Here is a 19,056-nt window from a genome sequence, read left to right as displayed (position 1 = left end):
CTGTAGAGACTAAAAGGGCGGCGGCAGCAGCAAGAACAACGAACACCTAAGAAGCCCAGTAGAGCTGCTCTCACTGGTCCGCCGAGGGGGGGGGGGGCAGATATCTACTTAGTGAATAAAAATCTATGTTCTGGCTGGGTCCAATACAGTGCATGCCCTGATGCAGTCTTTCTGGAGACTTGGATACTTTGAGCGTATATGCGCAGACATTGAGTACTTACCGTATCACACTCAAAGAGATCGAATACCGCGCGTTTGTGTACGCTTCGTTTATATTTGATACATAAAATATGTGATTTTGAGAATCAAGCTGTGGAATAATATAGGTAATAATTAAGAGCTTTATGAGCATTCAATAAACAATTATTTGATCATTTTTATTGGATTACTGAAGCTTGTATTGCTTTGTCGTAAATGTCTGATTAAAAAATAACCGCCTTTTTTAATTAGACTCGCAGTTCGTTACAAAGTTAATAAGTTCAAATTAGTGTTCTAGATCGGCCTAAAAAACTAGTCATGCCAATAGACAGTCTCAGAAGAGTGCATGGAATTAGGCAACTATCCACTAAGGTAAGTGACGTACTATATGAGTCACTTAAAGTTTTGACGAAAAATATAAATGTACATTACGTGAGCATATAGTGCGCCCCACAATAAAAAATTTTAATAGCGGAATAACGCTAGCTATAAAAGTATCCTTTACTCAAAGAGGAATACTTGACAATACTTTTGGCGTTCGAAATATTAGGAGGACCGGGCATAGCTTCGAAAGCGTTACCGTAGAATGCATGGAAAAGAATAAATACGTCAGCTAAGTAAACTAGAGACGGAGAACACCTATAGTAAAGAGATCCCGAAGGCATTTCGATAAGCAGTGCAGTGGCGGTGATAGGTATTAGCAAGGAATGGATACCTAAACGTACTCACAAGACGGCCTGATCTCAATGGAGTAAAAATGAAAGAGTTCGTTAAAGGCAAAAAAAGACACAATGTTCGAAAGAATCTTTGAAACACAGTTTGGTAGCATATTATTTATAAAAATATTATTTGAAATCAAATAAAAAGCGACTTCTTTGATTACAAGTCGGTTTTCAACTTCCGCAGCGAGCAAATCCGCAGCCGATCTGCTTGTCCTTGTAGAAAGCATTGAAAACGCCTTCCACCCACGGCTTTTTTGACAAGCATCGGCCATTTCCAACAGATGATTACCTGAAAGCAATGCTCCTCTAGAATATAACTTATATCTGGATATACCGTGCCACCTCTCAAAGAAAAGTATTCTGTATATATATATATATATATATATATATATATATATATATATATATATATATATATATATACAAAGTAAAATAATCAGAAAGGAAGTAAGACTGTCAGTCGATTACCGGAGCCGCAAAACGAATTATCATTGACATAAAAAGACTCTTTCACCAAGAAATCAATGTGACGCTATTTTTTTAATACTATATTATTATGTCAAGCTCAGTTACCATTTGAATTTTCATTATCCATTAATTTACGTATACCATATACATACGAATATGCAGAACAATTTTTTTTGTTGTTCCAGAAAAAGCCAAACATTCGAAACCGATACCTCTTCCTTGATCTTGCCCTCATGGCATCATCATTAATCATCGCTCATTCCTCGTAGTGAGAGCATTAAGATATTATGATTAGATATTGTATATGAGCTACAGAAATTCCGATCTTAATTAGTGATTACCTGTTTTTCATTCTCGTATCTCTCAGCCTTTTCTCGCTGTCTTTCCCTCGGCTCCATCTATTTTTTTTTTTATTTTTAATTACCAACAACGGTTTCACAGTCAGCGACAACGCTCACGACAAATCACTGGTCAGTGATGGGATAACAACGACAGCAAAAACGACGTATTACCGTTCTATTACGAGTCCCTCTTTCTTTCTTTTGTCTTTACACAGCATGTGTTGTAATGTCATTTTGTCCGCGCGTTGTCGATCGGCCACTCGGCTAATTGGGGCGTGCGTGAAGCCACAATTCGTTTCTCCCCCACTGCTAGTCCGGCTTTTCTTATTCCCCCCCCCCCCAAACCTTTCCTCTCCTGCTAGCTTTCTCTCCTGTATATGGCATATTGGGCTTTTCTCTTTGTCCTTTTTTCTCTTTATTAGCAAGAAACACTTCGGGCCTGTCACGTCAAAAATGATAAATGAAGATTTCTAGTTGACTCTCACTAGCGTCAGGTCTTTTTCTATGCGTCTGTTAGTCTATCGGTCCGTCTGTACTTACGACCGCGTGTTTATCCGGGGGCCACCGGTTACCTCGCGAACTGATTCTCAGACCATGATATTTGCCATTGCCGTCCGCTGGCTTCGGCTGGCGCACGCGTTCGCGCGCAAAGACGGGTAAAACCTCTAGCTACTGTTAGTGTTGATGTACAGTCACCCCTTTTTTGCGTCCATGCGCGATTATCTGCTTGTCGATCTTCACGGACGGGCAGCGATGGAACGGCTTACCGTTTTCTCTCTCTCTCTCTCTCTCTCTCTCTCTCTCTCGTTTTTCCGCCTCTTCGCGCCTCTTTTCTCTCCGCAACTTACGCTGCATTCTGCTGTCCCGTTTCTGCGGATTTCTGATACGGTATTGGTGGCAACTGGCGATGGTCGATGGGAAAGGCGGTTAACGCTAGCTAATTGCTACGACGCCAGTAACAGGAGCGGCAACAGCGTAACGAGATGAAAACAAACAAAAAACGTGATACAAGCAACGGAGTTACTAGTCTCTGGTAGACTTGATCATGGACGCGATGGAGCCAAAACAACTGACCTTTGAATCCTACTTTGTTCTTGATGAGGCTGACGCCACCACTTGGCATTATCTATTGCTCGAAGATCAGCACTGGTATCGAATCGTTGCTCGCTCCAGATAAAACAATGGAAGCTGAATACTACGACTCTTAAAATGTATCGGAAGTTAGACAAATTATTTAGTTAGTTAGGTAAAAAACTTTCTTTGTTGTACATGACTCAATATTGCGACGATCATTGGTGAGTCGGCGGGACACAAAACGTAGCGGTTTATTCATTGTATAATATGTCTCATTATGTTTCATCGGTATCAAGTATTCTAGGTGTAACTAAGTTTAGATGCTCCTAAGTTTCTGACATTATGTTGATAGTATGTTAAGTTCAAACGATCCGTTTAACGTGTTATTGATCGTAGTGTGGACGGGGTAGAAACATTTTCTGCACAAAGCTGCGTTGTGTTGTTAACGAACGTTGAAGTTTTTTACATTGCAAAAAAAAGAAATACTTTTTTGCGGTAAACAAACATACATTTCGTCAACATAATTCATCGTCTAAGAAAATTAGTCGCTTCTTTTGACGAGGGAGGACTGATGATACTAATATACTAAATTGATATAAAATACATGTTGAAGTGTATGGAAACCTTTACATAATCGTGCTATCGTACAAAGTGAACTGACTTTTCATCTCTACTATCAAGTTCTATGGCTACAAAGCAAAGTGTTTATAGTGTAAGTAGAATGCCCTTTAGACGCCCCTGGCCATCTTTAAACGTTTGTTATCGGCAACAAACGTTGCTGACCAGTTCTCTTTAGTAGAGAAACATCTGGAAACGTGTTGAAAAAATCTACCACAAACTGTAGTACCGATCAAATGTAAGACCAAATAATAATCGCTAACGTGGATCGTTGAGTGCATGAATGCCACAAGTATGCAATTGCCCGAGTTGACGATAGCTATCAGATATTGTTTATGTTGATATGTAAACACGCATTGGCGTATCGTCTGCTATTGGCGTGTTAACCACTACATTGCGGTCAGCTAGTATGGTCAGAGTCTCTCGATGATAAATTTCTGCCAAAAGTTATCTACGACGATATATAGGTTTATGTATGTTTGATAAGTTATTACCAAATTCCTTTGTACTCTTCAAAGTACTTTGTTGTACATCTACCACTCAGTACCGCACGCGGAATTGATGATATACAAGAAGTATGCAAAGTTCAGCCTGTAGAAGATTCAGATTCGCTGTTCGACTCTGCTTTTAGCCTTTTTGGTGAAGAGAAATCCGGAGTGAGTTTTGTTATTATGAGCTGATCGGTATCTTTCTAGCTTAGCAGCATATTGTCTAAATGATCTGGAAATTTCATAATTTTCCTTGCTGGTACGATAGGCACAGTAGCGTGGTCTATGGGCACCGACAGTAACAACTATCCGTACGATAAATCGGTTCAAAGGATATTAACTATTGTTTTTGTTCATATCAACTTTTTTGAAGTTGTTGGTTTGTAGGCCATTCATTTTACAGTGTGCGACCATTGTTGACCTCGGTCAACTTCTCCACAATAAGAACACATGTCGATTTGGAGTGCTTACGCGCGTCAATTTCGAGCGTTTGCAAGTCTGAGTAACTTATTCACTGCCGTACGAAACGCACACGTGATTGGGTTCTGTACCAGTAGTAAGTTGTTTGCTTTAGACATCTTAGTCCATACGCTGGCATATGGACTATACATGTTAAGGAAATGCTTCAAAGAAGGATTAAGAGGTTGTTGGTCACTGAAAAAATTGTTACTTTCTTATCTTATTTCATGCCTCTGACTTCGAACAGCCTTTGTTGAATAAGTGTATTGTTCTCTAGAATATCATCTACCAAAGATTATCTCGTCCCGCAGAAGCTCTAAGGTACTTTTCCAGCTTTAGGCTTAAAGGATTCCTGGTTTGTGTCATAAATTAGGACCTTCGTTAGGTTCGATGATGCATATACTGCCCTGTGCCAAAATTGATCAACTTTTTTCCCGTGACACCCCGTATATCCTACCACCCTGTTTGGAAAGCAATAGTTATATGTATGTATTATTTGGTAATTCCAGAGGTTTAAGCCGTGCCAAGTTTACCCTAGAATGTACTTCAAACTATGATTCGGTGTATTCGCTCAGTGTAATATTCGCCTTATCCAAATGGCATTGTACTTACTATGAAGCTATAATCTTCGCAAATTTCAAGTTTTTTTCTTAACTAGCAAGCTACTCATAGTGCTACCGTAGTTACTTTCGTAAACTCAACTTCATTAGCTAAATAGGCACTGAGTGAAATTCCGATTGACCCGCAACGCATATAGTAAATCAGTTGTTACTTTTACCTATTAGTCAACTAGCTAGGATAGAGGCCTCGTCTTCATATATTAGGTATTTTATTAAAGCATGCTTGAAACAAAGGTGTAAAAGTGGACACCCTGAAGAGGCAACGAAATTATGATAAATTGAAAAAATAGATGTAATTTGTTTGTGCATCTCTTGTCAAATAATACCAAACGATCTCATGCCAAACACATATACAGGATTAATATTTTTATTAACAATTAACCAATCTGATCCTTCCGACCATTCGAGCGTAGCTTGCGCCGCGATGATGACTGGGCACTGACTGTGACTGTGAGAAGTTTAGTAGTCCTGGCCTGAGCTGAGCCTATTCGATATAGAAACACGAACCATAACATGTTAGCAGGCTGTATTTGATCGCTACACCATCTCAGCAACTCGAATTCTACGTAAACATGACCACGATGTACACATACATATACCATCACCATTTCAATGGTGAGCTTCAGCTGGATTTCAGCTGAGCGGCATTCTATCTAGTAACAACAGAACGTCGCATTATAATGACGTCTGGCTGTTATCTGAGCGTAATACGCGTAGCCCATATAGATCCACCTGTAATATAATTGAAGATCTGAATTGTAATTTGTTGAGCCAGCATCCGTTTTGTGGCATTTCGGCACATAAACTAGGCAGAAGAATAACGATAGAAAATATGATTTCATTGATATATTTTGTATAACGACTTCTGGTTAATTTGGCAAAAGCTACAGCTCCAACACCGTGTATTGGCTCTGTGTACGGATCTCAGACTTAGTCGACGTTTTACGTGACCCTTGTACAGTCAACTGGATTGTCCACTTCTATAATAAAAGCCACTCCGAAAACAAAAGCGATTTTTTTTAATTAATTTTCTTAGTCTTCTTTGTCCGTATATATGCGGAGATCATATACCTCGCTTCATCCATCCTAGTTCCTTTTCTCGTAGGCTTTGTGATTCTCTGTTCCTGACGAGATCTTCTTGGCCGTCTTTTGTAGTAGCTACTGAATCCGTCGCCAGGGAGCGCCACGTTCACGAGATGGCCCTTCGGTGCGCCCCCTTGCGACGAACTCTCTGCATCTCCTCAGTTCGCTCGATCGGGCCACTCCAGTTGAGAACGGACTGTCTCGATAGGAGGAGTGTAACGCTCTGTTTTCGAGACGATTTAGCATGCGCGCCATACGCACCAGCCGAAAAGTACACTGCAAAGCTTTGGGCGTCGGCCCTACGAGCCGAGCCAAATAAACTATTAACTAATTCTACAAAGAGAGGAACGCGACAACAAAAAGAAGCGAGTGCCAGGACTCTACTGCTGCTTGTACAAGTGTCGGATCATTTCGGAGCATAGAGTCCTGTGACTAGCAAGCCGAACAAGGATCTCCGGTCTGCGTCTTTCTTGTTTCGAGCGGCACTCGTATCAGACTTATCGTTGTCTGAACAAGTCATTAAATTTTTCGACCCTTTTCTATAACGGAGTGTGGATACCCATCATTTGACGAACGAAGCCAGCATCGCACTCTCAGTGCATCTATGACATCAGTTCGGCATGTCATACGGTGTAACAAAAATCGTGTGCAGATAAAAAGATGAAAAGTGACAGCGAATCTTTGAAGGGAATAAAACTCGAGAAAGGTATTTAGGTGCAGAGGGCGTGAGAGTGCGCAGTGGATACTTTTCATCATCAGCAAATTGACAATCCATATTTGAATGGACGTGTGATCTGTCCTAAGGGAAGGATTGTTGCTTAGAAGCGACCGTCAAGTAAAATAGACGATCTCAAAAGTTCCATACAGCGTGACGGCTAAGGATAACTGTCAGTGTTTCGTGGTGGTGACGACGGGTAGAGGTTTTTGTCAAGCGACGAGAGTTTACTAATATCCCAATATAACAATACAGAGAAAAGAAACGGAAGTGCGAGCGTGTGTGTGAGACCGACCGCAATAACGTCGTGACCAAAATGGGCTACCCTTTAAGAGTTATGCTATTGTGTACGTGGATAACGTGTCTTTTCATCGTAGGAGTGGAAGCACAGTTCAGCAAAAGGAGACCCCACAAAGGTAGGTTTACAAGCCGCTCAAGTAGGATTATAATGTCGTTTTTCTATATTCTGGGGAAACCATTTCTCAACCATTGAGGAAAGAAACTATTTCCACTCGAAAAAGGCCAGCGATCTGAAAATAAATATCATTTAATTATAACTTGAAAATTCTCAAGCCTTAGTCGAGCGTCAGGGCAGGTTTTGAGACTTATTTCAAATACGACAGCACACTACTTTATGCGTGAGGCAGCTTTTATCCTAGCACTGCACATTCGTATCAGTACCATCTACATTTGGTATGAATTCTCTGCCAATAATATGCCCCACTGTCGTTGACAAATAGCTAGTCTTGTTTCACTCGTGTCCAGTGGGGCAGGAAAACAGTGAAGGGCTGTTAATCCGTCGTCGCTAACGACTAAAATCCCTTAACGCCGAATTCTAGCAATAGGTGCAGCCGATTACACAACATATGTCACTACTGTTTTAGCTATTATTGAACTGCCTGCGGGTTTTTGTATAAAGATAACGAGAATGGCCCCTAAAGCTAATTCCACTATCTTCTTCTGTTGTTTTTCTTTTCTCTCCGTTTTTTGTTTCCGTTTCCTGTGGCCATCTCTATACAGTTTCACTCGGTCAGAAAGCTACGGTCAAACAATCAACTTATACCTTTACGCGAAACACCGAGGAGTATTGTTAGTCCAATATGCAAAGAAGTCGCATATACCACTAGCAGCATGCCGACTCACACCATCACTGTCTTAGAGGGTCTGCAAATCTCAAGGCACTAAAGTAGTGCTGTGATAGGTGCGGGTTGTAAGCGTGTGTATGTGCGCGCCACAACGTCGTTTGCCAGAATTATGGGACTGCAAAAACGGCAGACGTTTCGGCTGACCCATTCCTCGCGACGTACAGCCACACGGTTTATTCACAGTTCGTGCCGGCTTCTAGCTACTGCTAGTAGCTGCTTTGCTGTTTTCCCGTCTCTCTGCCATCCTTTCTGGTTTCTGCCGTGTCTTTGGAACGTGGTTCCGCCAACTCCAAAGCTCCTACTAATGGCCGCTTGTCACGGAAGCGCGGGGCCGTTGTCGGCAGGAGCCAGAGACGACGCTGGTACCGCGACCGCTGCGGCCGTCGTCTCCGTCGCTCTCGGACCTCCACAGCAGAGCAGTGGAAGGGAGCTGTAATGGTGAAGACGGACACGGCACGGAGCAGCGGAAACGAAATAGCAGACCGGTCTGCTTGGCCCCGGATGAGGCTCAGGGGGGGGGAAAAGTCTGCTAAACTGGGAGTTCAGGACGTTCTAACCGAGCCGACTTTCAGTCTCGGTTTCAGACTTGAATAGCGCCAGAAGTGAGTAGACTCTTGTGGACGGTCGGCCCACGATTAGAAGAATTAGAATTTTGGAGTCTTTGAGGGTTATTCAGAGTCGAGAAAGCTGAACACAGGACAAGGGAACCTGGAGACCGCGTGTTTCGTTGGAAGCAGAGATGCGAAGGATAGGCAGATAAAACAGGACCGCAGCACCGGCATTATATTGAGCATAAAGCTAAACTCAGCTGACGCAAAGCTAGCACGAATGTAATCAGCCAGTTTGTTCATTGCGGTATCCGCCGAGCGATCATCTGCAGTAACCAACGTAGGGGCTCGACTCTATTCCGCTTGGTTCCGGACTTCTCGCTGGGTTCCGGCAGCCGTGTCAAAGGTATCAACATAGATTTATTTGAGAATTATAACGTGAATTGCGTGCTCAATTTGGCCCTAGCGTGGCGCATTGGCCTTCCCGGCTCATTTCGGCATCTCGATTCGATAGAACGCCCGTTTGAGCAGATAGTAACCAGAGGCCTTCGAAACAAGGCGACAAGATTTTGTAAAAGCAGGCTGTTAAATACTGTATACAATGCGCCAGAGCTAGTGTGGATAGTCGCATTACACGGCTAGACAAATTGAGCTTGTTTTAGGGAGATGGAACTCCGCCATTAGAATGGAGGATGTAGCGAGAAGGGACCATCTTAAAAACGCGCTGGCTTACGCGACAGGCTGGCAGCTTCAGTTGGATGCCATAGCTGAAACGGCAAGAACTATGATATGACAGAATAGTTTCAATTAACTGGAAGAAAAGTGCACGCAGAAGATTATATTGCAGCTGTCATGTTCGCTGTGAAGCCTTTGGGTGACGTATGTGTTCGTGTGGTCCGTCAGGGTCCGTAATTAAAGGCTAGAATAATCACAGATATGCCTTAGTGTACCTCTTAATATATGGGAGAGATTGTTCTGGCAAAAAAGCCTACAAGACTTGGCTGTGTTAATTGCGTGAATACATTTATATTATCAAGAGGTCCAAGGTAGAAGATATAAAAACAAGTGAAATCATCACTCTGTCACTGCAGAAAATAGTCAAATTGTGATGTGTTGCCAGTTATTGCGCACAGCTAACTTTCTAACCTTAAAGATGGGTGTGATACCATCATTGCATATGATTCCCTGGGAAAAATAACCCAGGGTTTATGCCTAAATGGTATGCAAAAATGTACAACGATTAAAAAGGTTTCTTTTAAATTTAAATTACCTTTACGTCTCAGAGAAAGGCCGCCTAATACAGAGGCGAAATCATCCGATGTGATCGGAATCGAGTGGAATCATAGAATACAAAAAAAAACGGAACGTCAACAACTGGATCACTGTTAACGAGCCTAGAATTTGTCTCGTTCACACGAAGCTGCACTACCTTTCTATTTTAGTAGACCATTTCCTTAATAAATGACAATTTAGTGTTGACTTTCATGTTTATTCTTTGATCCTCTTGTATTAAATTTCTGTGTGAAAAATGAATTACCCATAATATTCTTCGATGCTATTATACATAGATACTATCTTACATGTATATTTAAATAATCAGGTCTTGGGAGACGTACAAAAATTTAGTCTAGAAGACTTGGCTGTGTGTGACTCTTAGAAATTTAGAATTTTTAGACCAGACTATCCGTGAATTCGACCGCGCACGAAACCGGAACAGACAAAATTTCCAAAAACATGTACCGAAACGCTAGCATCACGGCTAAGGTGGGCGCTGGAAAAGAATCTATCTGGATTCTGTTTGATACCTGGGACGTCATTGCACCGTGTATGACGTATATGTACTACTCAGTTTATACACTTTCTATGGATGCTGCACTTTGTAGGAAGGACAGCATTTTACAGGGGCGATTTTTTGCCAGTACGATGAGCCCAACCTAAATCGTTTTCACAATAGTAACGTGTTCCAAAGAATGTGGTAAAAACCAGCTAACCGCGAAATTCAATAAGTTGTCGGAACTTTCTACTTGTTTCAATAAGGTGTTTCTACTACATTATTATCGTTATTAGTGTTATTATTATTGTTCCAAATATTGTTGAGATATTCGGTGCAAAGCAGATCATGTTTTTTTTTTTTCTAAATTTTAACGTGATACTCGCGTTGACTGTTAACCACGATGACATTATATTTAACAGGATAAATATTGTCGCGTACCATTGTTTTAATCAGCCGATTTCCGAGCGTAGAAAAGTTGCTCACACGGGTAGTTTTCCCGAGTAACATTCTCACACGTCATAGGCTGTTTTTGATCATTGTGTTCTAAGGCCGTTATTGTTGTGAGGTTCGTTTGACAAACGGCAATCGTCAATAACAAAACTATTAGAGAGGCACAGCAAGCCTCGCACAGAACGTATTCACGCACGTAAAATCTAACGAGCTTGAGTATGATTTACGGCTGCGCGTTGACCAGTAATAACTACTGTTTCCAAAGTGAAAGGGCAAGTTTTGTACTACAGCCAAATGTTAACTAGGCAAGATTGCCGTCTGTCTGCGTGCAGAAACGATAACCACATGGTGTTTACTTCTGCTGCATGATGTTGCATGTGATCATCAGGTACGCTAGGGTACGTACGAAGACAATTCGCAGATGTATTCGTTTCACAGACAATCATTTCTAGCCTTACTACGTACTCTCAAAGTTCAGGCTGGACAATTCCTTATAGTTCAAGTTTTGTCGAGGATTATTTAGCGATATGATGAGGCTATAAGAGGGCACAACTTAACCGGCATGCTACGATCTGGCCTCCATCTTGATTCGTGCTGTATATACGTATATATTTGTTTAATCCTCTTATGTTACAATTTGCTACAATTATAATGTAAACGTTTAGCGTTTAACAGATTTCTAGTTTTACGACCGCTGTTCGTAATGTAATTTCACTCGTAGACAGATCCGTGGTCGTTAACCGCAAATGGTAAGGCGGATCTTGTACTGGGCGACCTATTCCACGACACGGTTTGCATATACATTTACGTAAGTTTAATATAAACGCTATGGCTTTAACCTCGAATCGATTGTATGCACAGAGTGCGGAGGTGGCTTGAAGCGCAAACAGGGTTATTGATTATTGATCGACGATTTAGTTGATTTCTGAACGAATGATTTGTGTGTTTCGCTTTTGTTGATCACACACGTTTGTCGTTTGGCGTCAGAAAAGTTGAGCCTTTTCCTAGGCTGTGCAAGTTCGCACGGTTTGTAAATGCGACGCAAACATGTACAGACTTTCGAACTTGGAAAAAATACCCTTCTCTCTACCGTATAGACACTTGCCAAGAGCTGAAGACATAAAGGCAATCGCAGAGCTGTGATATAGTGTTAGTCCTCACGAATGGGCTAAAAGTGGAAAGCAAACTTCGAACGAAATCCACACACGTCTGAGTCATATAACCACAGAATGTTGTCTGTGTTCATTGGGAGAGATTCTTAAGTTGTACAAAAGCTATTTGTCGTATATGAAAGCTTGGCTTGCCAGCTTACCGCAAAATCGTTACATAGATCAAACCCAATCCATGCGATACTCATTCTCCAGAGAGGCTTACAAAATGGCTGCAGCCAATATATGGGCGACTAAGGGTTTGTATACACACATACTGATTATACGGAGAAACAACGAATCATGTAGAAACTGGACACATATAAAGAGGTATTACGTATGACCGCTTTATATTTAACAGTCTACAAACGTTGGCATTGCCTACGTTCTATTAAAATGTTCGCTTGTTTCAGTTAATGCTCTGTTAACTGGTCGTGATAAATAATTATATTTTCCGAAGCAATGAGTAGTTGACTCTGTGTACAAATGGAAACAGATTGACCTAATCAATGGAAGCACGAAAAATAAGGGGAACTATAGGACCAACGAAGGTCACCCACGAGTCAAATTAGAACCTACGTACAAATGAAACATAACTGTAGACTTATTATTCTCCTGTTAGCAGCTTGGCCATATAATGGCTGGAATGGTTTATTTGACAGCATCTTGAAATTTCGAAAAGGTCGTATTAATACTGCTTTAATAACAGAGGTGCCGTTGAAGACGAAAAAACGCACGTATTACGCCAGCCATCAGATGCTTTTTGGACTTAGGTGAACTATGATCGAAACAATGATATTTTAAAGCGATAATTTTTGCAACGTTCAATACTGTTTCGCATGAAAGCAAGACTCGCAAGCCGCTCGCTTGCAATGCTCTCGCAATAACAGTGAAATCTAACTCGGTTCATTCATTCTCAGATGAGATACAATAGAACATATTGAGAGCTCTGTATCCGGTAGCTCTAATAGCGTTGAAGACGGTTACTTAGCGCGCGAGCGTGCCGCAGAGATGAGCATTACGGTCGAACTGACCATATATAAATGAGTCATCAAGCTTATGTTTTTCTCTTTGTAAGCTCAGTGATGATCAGCAACATACAGATGCTTCTATATAGTGAATAATAAGTGACCCTTATACGATAGCTGAGACGGTCGCAAGTAAATGGTCTAGTCATATTTGAACGAAGTAAAAATATCGTCGTCCCGTCACATTTTTAAACGACAGTGAGCTCGTTTCATGACGTCAGCTGAAGGAATAGCATCAACATAGTATTCCTTGCCTTTCCAGGCCATCTAGTCTAACATAGGCATCTACATCCAAATTGGAATTGAAGTTATGCGGCCTTAGTAGACGCGGCCTTTTCATGAGAACTGATATTCTGGTGAAACTCGTTCTCTGTTCTGAGAGGGTCAAATCCCATAAACCTGTCTATCCAAAAAACTATCGTTCGCTTCGATCCTTTGCCCCGAGTCTAAACAGCCCAGATGTAATTTTCGATATTTCACCCTTTAAATTTGCAAACAATATCGTGATAGTGATCATGAGCCGTTAACAATTGCGCTCGAACACTCACGATGTGTCTTCAAACTGGACAAAAATCCTGCTTTCGATCGAGACCTAAGTAGGCAAAAATACAGCTTTTTTTCTATTGTCCATTTAGTTATGGATGCTATTCTCATCAACACAGTGTTGATCTACAATTTACAAACAGGTGATTGATAAATAACAGGTTTCATTATTAATTTTTTAAAGGTTTTCCATTACGAGCAGATGTGGCGACATAGTATGGGTCGCATACACGAAATTTTATTTTGCACAAAATAAAAATCTGTTTAAAAAAATTTGTGAACGAGTTAGGTATCCTACTTTTGGCTGATGTTTACATCATCAGTAAATACAATACAGTAAATATATATAACAAGAAATAAGAAGAAGCTAGGTGGTTGATTGAATTAAATTTCTTTAGAGAATGCAGCAGCCATGAGGTCCACAATGCTTTTTTTTTTCAGGAAATATCTTAGCGTAGTATAAGACGTAATCTCGAGCATTCCATAACTGCGTAATATCGACTTTTTCAAAACACAAACTGTTTTCTTTAATAACATTTTTTTTAAATGTCCTACTTTGCCCCACAGAAATTTTGTTAGGTTACCTTTAGAAGCCGAACGTGGCCTGGCCCGCTACGCCCAAAGGTATATTCTCCGTGTACCTCCCAATGGAAGGAAGTTTGTTGCACAATAACATTGGACGATAAGCGCTCCTCGCTGCTAGTTCAAAGATATTGCCGTCGTTTCAATGAGTTTGCGGTTAAAAGGTGGCTTCTTTTCCAGCCGCAGGAGAAGCGGATATATGTTTGCCGGCAGAAGTAGGTCGTCGCACATGACGATGAGTTAGGTTGATGAGTATAACTAGACAGTGGCCAATTGAATCTATACGCCTCGATGGAGTGCTCTCACTATTATCACTAGAAATAGTCAATTACGGAAAATGTATCAGTACAAACGTCCTACTGTAAAAGTTTTTAGACGATGTTTTAGCGTTACGGCGCTATCACTAACCTATAAATGGGCATAGACAGACACATACTAATCTAAAGGATGGGCAACCGCGACAACTGGACCATTCTTTGGACTCAGCTGTTTTTGTGGCTGTCGAAAGCGTTTTACTTGTTCGAATGGATTCGATCTGATTTTTCGACCCAATCTGTAATTAATCAAGCCCACAAATAATCCAGCCAGTGACCTTCATAAATGATTTATACATGATTGATTATTCATTATCGAGATGAAATGAAATGGAGAGACACGACTGGAACACGTGTAAGATGTGTCTTCCATTGAATGAAAGTGATGTTCGGCGACTTTGCGAGCTGTTGTTTGGTTCGGGCAGAATAACCCCATCTATAGAAAATTCATCCGGCCGCTAGCTCTAACCATTGATAGTCTCTATGGCGGACTCGTACTCCGTTTAGTAGCGTTAATTGTTGAATGCTAACAGGCGTTCGTGGACGAACCTATACCTATGGACGGACCTATATATGGTCGTTGCTAAAATTGATTGACTACTATATAGTATAGGGTAAGCGTACAGACGCATTGCGCACCTACATAGCGCGTTCATAATAGAATTGGCTCATATACGTGTATATGTCGTACGAGACTTACCAGATAGGCCATCAACGCTTGTGTACAGTATAGCTTGCAAAGTGATTTGAAAGTAGTCTTTTAGCCTTGATAATCGTTTTGTAGCTATTTTTTAGCTTTCATAAAACTAGATTTTGGCTAGAAGATACATCCTTGATTCACGCCTCAAACAGATTATGTTCGAATCTATGCAATCGCGCACGTCAGCCGATAGCGTAAACATTGTGTGAAAGGCCGAAGGCAATTAAGGACAGCAAGCAAATTATGCTAGCAGAAGTCTAATTTTTTTTCAACCGTTGCGACCCCCAACCATTATCTGTTAGATTGTACATGTTATATGTTAAACACTTGATCAGTAATACTTGGCAATCAGACATGACCAAGTCCGGCGCAAGGCGCATAAATACTACACAATATGTTACACACAAAAAGTACTATTTCATGTGATCAAATATAGACCAAGCCTCGAACGATTAGTTTCCGTTATCGCCATGCGGTCCAGAGCATTATCCGTCGATTTGTTATATTTATATAATTATAGTAAATAGTATTATTATTCCATACATTAACGCAGCTGGCCAGAACGGCTGTGGTGAGACAGAACGCGGTGGCGTCTGCCTAGCCCACACATACACGTGCATGGACATTCACAGGCACACGCACACGCGCACACAAATCATTTTCGCACCATATCGCCGTCGGCAAATAAAGGTCCTGTTATATGAATGCACCTCCTAAACAGCATCCTCACGCCGTTGGTACGGGACACGAGCCAACACTCCACACAGCCTTAAGACAATATGTACATATTTCGTTTTTGTTACGGCTCGATCGTTATTACATTCGCATTGATCAAAAGTGCCAGTTCTATCGGATGACACAGGTCAGCTGAAGGGCGTTGCTACTACGTAACAAGATATATTCTCGTGCAAAAAATAGGACTTAACCTGTCACGTTTCCCCTTTGTACCACGCTTACGTAACAACTGAGGAACGAATAGATTTACAGAATGTTATAGATTGGTTCAGTTTCATGACCAGTTGCCGTCTCAAGCTGCAGGGCCGATGAACGAGGAAAGGTCGCCTGTGTCAAGTATAGCATACACAGTTAAAACAAACGTGACCGTCCAACGATGGCAAAAATATCCGTACAGCTGCCTGAACGGAATAACTGCGCACCGACGATAGCTCTCGGTCTCGGAATTGATTAAATATTGCATCATTACCGCTTTACGGTTCGCTCAAGTGTAGCCGCGCGAATTTGCGTAGATCAAATAGACGCTCGTCGATCAGAAATTGACCTCTGCGTCGGATGAACAACGTCAGCGCTAGTATACTCACTTAACACTATTAGTCAGTAGCAAAAATAACAACGGCTCGCTTACATTAAGTTTTGATTTTTCTTAATGCGCCATGTACGTACTTCTCATCATCATTATTGTCTCATGACCTTGGGTGGACACTTGTTACTGTTGCTCATTCATTCATATGATAGCGGTAAAGTCGAGGCCGTCTTGGAAAGAGGAGAAAGTTGACGATCACTAATAGTTTGCCCAAACCGCAAACCGTCTGCAAGCGACTGCTAGCAGTTTCTATTGCTTGAAGCAAATTGAAACAGCGAAAACCAGATAGTTGAGCGTGGAGCGCAGAAAAACAAGGGCAAGCACGTCAGAGGGGGAGAGGCAGAGAGCGAGTGGCGAGGAAGTCTCTTTAGAAGCAAACAACATCCAGAAATAATTATACTTTTTCCTGCCGCTACCTCATTTTCTTTCCATGCTTCAACGATGTAGCCTGCCAGACCGACGGTCACTGCACCAGGAACGACTTTACTCTGAGCCGACTCGTTAAAGATGCTGTTTTTTCTATGAATGTATTGTATGAGGAAGGTCTCGTTCGCTCTTGTCTTGTGTTTTTTCCATTTTCGAATACACGCACCTTAATTTACTATAACTGGATTTAGCCGAATTATACGCACTCACTCGAAGGTTCGGACCCCTAACTTGCTGGCCAGCAGCCGGTGGCAGTCAGATCGCAGGTTTGCTGCCCGTTTCGTTCTTCATAATGCACCTTCTCAAAAGCTATGAACGTAGGACTGCGCAAGGGCTAGATCTTAAAGAAGAAAAACACAAAAGGAAAGAATTGCGTAAGCACGCTCTGCTGATGACGAGGGAGCGGGCGAGTTTGAAAGCGCCTGTACAAGACCACACGTGTGTCAGCGACTGCAGACGGCCTTGGCCCTTGGGGCACTGAAAGCCTTGGCGGATGGGTGACCCAGGGCCAAGAGAAATTTCACTTGCGATGAGAGCTAGTGGGTTGGGATACTTCAGTAGTAGTAGCAGCAACATCGTCAATGTCATCCCGGAGCACCGATGCTGTCGCGGGCGCCATTTCCCTTAAGTCTGCCGGGTCCGCTACTAATTGTTTCACCCTCCAGCGTGCGTGGCTCGAGTAGCTGGGGTATGGCAAAGAAAGGCAGGGAAAGGCGGTCGAGAAGCGATAAAGGTGGGAGCAGATTTTCATGAAGACAAGCAGGGTTCTCTCGCATTTTCGCGAGGAGGCCTGGCGCAAGAGAGTTACACTACATATAAAAACAAAACAAGGACGCGTGCTTACAAAAAGTCCAAGAATGAGTCTGTCTTGATTTGGAAAGTAATTGAAATTGCATTTTAATACTCGCCAATAATAAAGAAAAAAAGTCGACGCACCACTAAAAATGATGCCCGTATATGACGCAAGTCCTATTCTTTATATAAAACGGTACTAAGGGGTGCGCAAACCCTCAACGTCCAGTCAGTTTATGAAGTCTGAATTGCGAAATTGGAAATGGTTCCTGCTCATCATGTATAGACCGTTTCAGCATAGATAATCCTGGCAGCTCTATTAGAGATCTCTTGTGCTGCATTTATAATTTGAGATGCTGTGTTGGAATTTTATGTGGCGTACCGAACTGTTTAAAGCGTCGACGCTGCTTCATCCCCTGGCAGCATTATTGTTATTTCCTCTGCTGTATCCTACGGTATTCCTAAAAATATGGGGGTTTCTGGTTGCGATTTGCGCGAAGTTTCTCCGTCGATACCCACTGGGACTCGAGTTCCAGGAGAAACACGTACGACGAGTTTCAAGACAGCTAATACAAAAAAAGCGGTTCTCTCCACTGTGTTCCAAAATATATCCGAGGAATGGAGAATTAACTCCCTTTTACACTAGCGCTAACATTGGCACAGAGAGGTCATCTGGTGTATCTTTACGGAAGAATTGATTGGAGAGCCAAGAGCTCTTTCTAGCTCGGCGGTTGGCTATCTGACTCGCTGACAACTCCAACCAAGGTGGCCGGTAACTTACTGGGGCGAGCTGATTGAAGGTCGATTGTAAAAACCAACCCAGAGGGTTTATGGGCGGAACAGAGCTATCGTTCAAGATGATGTATGCAATCAGTCATCACCAATGCTTATTACGAGAACTTTTACCGCTATCTTTTGACGAATTTTTGCAGGTTTCCCTGGTCTGTTGTCGTAGAAGGCTACGCTCCATTCGGCAGTAGCCTGTTCGTCTTTACGGCTTAAGGTCTTTCTTCGTTCCCTGCCTCTAAATGATAGCTCAGTTTTTTTTCTGATAACTGATTCCCGCTCCGAAACCTTTTTCCTGTTCATCGCGATCGGTCTTTCCCTTTAGTGATCGACATAACTTCTACCGTTGGACTTGGCAATGCCACTACGGCTACTAATACTATAAAAGTACAGTGTTCAACATCTGTAGCAATACAACGATGTGCTGGCGTTTCTATACGGCTTACAAGACCCAAGCCGTACGTGGTTAGGTTCTAAATATAGCTGGATTTGTTGAAGTGTTATTTTGAATTTGTAGTAGTAGATAAAGTAAGGTTACATGCGTACGCGTATTTAGCACGAAGCGCTACGTTGACAAGGTGTAACTTCACCAGCGGCACTCAAGGGCCAGTACCAAGTTGCTAAACTGGAGCGCCATTGGCAACGCCAACGGTACCTTCAATTCTACCCGCATGCCAGCTGATACCTGCCAAGTAAGCACTCCAGTCTCGTTA

At 42.0% G+C, this 19,056-nt stretch overlaps 1 protein-coding gene and 1 long non-coding RNA gene across 5 annotated transcripts in view; one reads left to right on the top strand and one right to left on the bottom strand.

Moving 5' to 3' along the window:
• Positions 1-3,820: 3,820 nt before the first annotated feature.
• The window catches only part of LOC111244516 (uncharacterized), a 162,870-nt gene continuing 147,634 nt past the window's right edge, over positions 3,821-19,056 (top strand). For 2 of the 4 annotated variants that reach the window (XM_022791737.2, XM_086979696.1), the window contains exons 1-2: positions 3,821-4,077; positions 6,144-7,202. In XM_022791737.2, coding sequence (XP_022647472.1) covers positions 7,103-7,202 — 100 coding nt within the window. In that variant the 5' untranslated portion in view covers positions 3,821-4,077; positions 6,144-7,102. Of the gene's footprint in view, positions 4,078-6,143; positions 7,203-7,806; positions 8,886-19,056 lie in introns of all 4 variants that reach the window. The other 2 variants (XM_086979695.1, XM_022791735.2) reach the window with 2 other exon arrangements.
• Positions 5,181-19,056, bottom strand: part of LOC147757496 (uncharacterized) — a 38,939-nt gene continuing 25,063 nt past the window's right edge. Inside the window, exon 3 of the long non-coding RNA XR_015320686.1 lies at positions 5,181-5,472. This is a non-coding gene — a long non-coding RNA (uncharacterized LOC147757496). The remainder of the gene's footprint in view (positions 5,473-19,056) is intronic.

The sequence above is a fragment of the Varroa destructor genome, unplaced genomic scaffold (genome assembly GCF_002443255.2).
Source record: "Varroa destructor unplaced genomic scaffold, Vdes_3.0 BEIS01000002.1, whole genome shotgun sequence".
Taxonomy (NCBI): Eukaryota; Metazoa; Arthropoda; class Arachnida; order Mesostigmata; family Varroidae; genus Varroa; species Varroa destructor.
The sequence above is the reverse complement of the archived record's forward strand: the minus strand, read 5'-3'. Positions and strand labels throughout refer to the sequence as shown.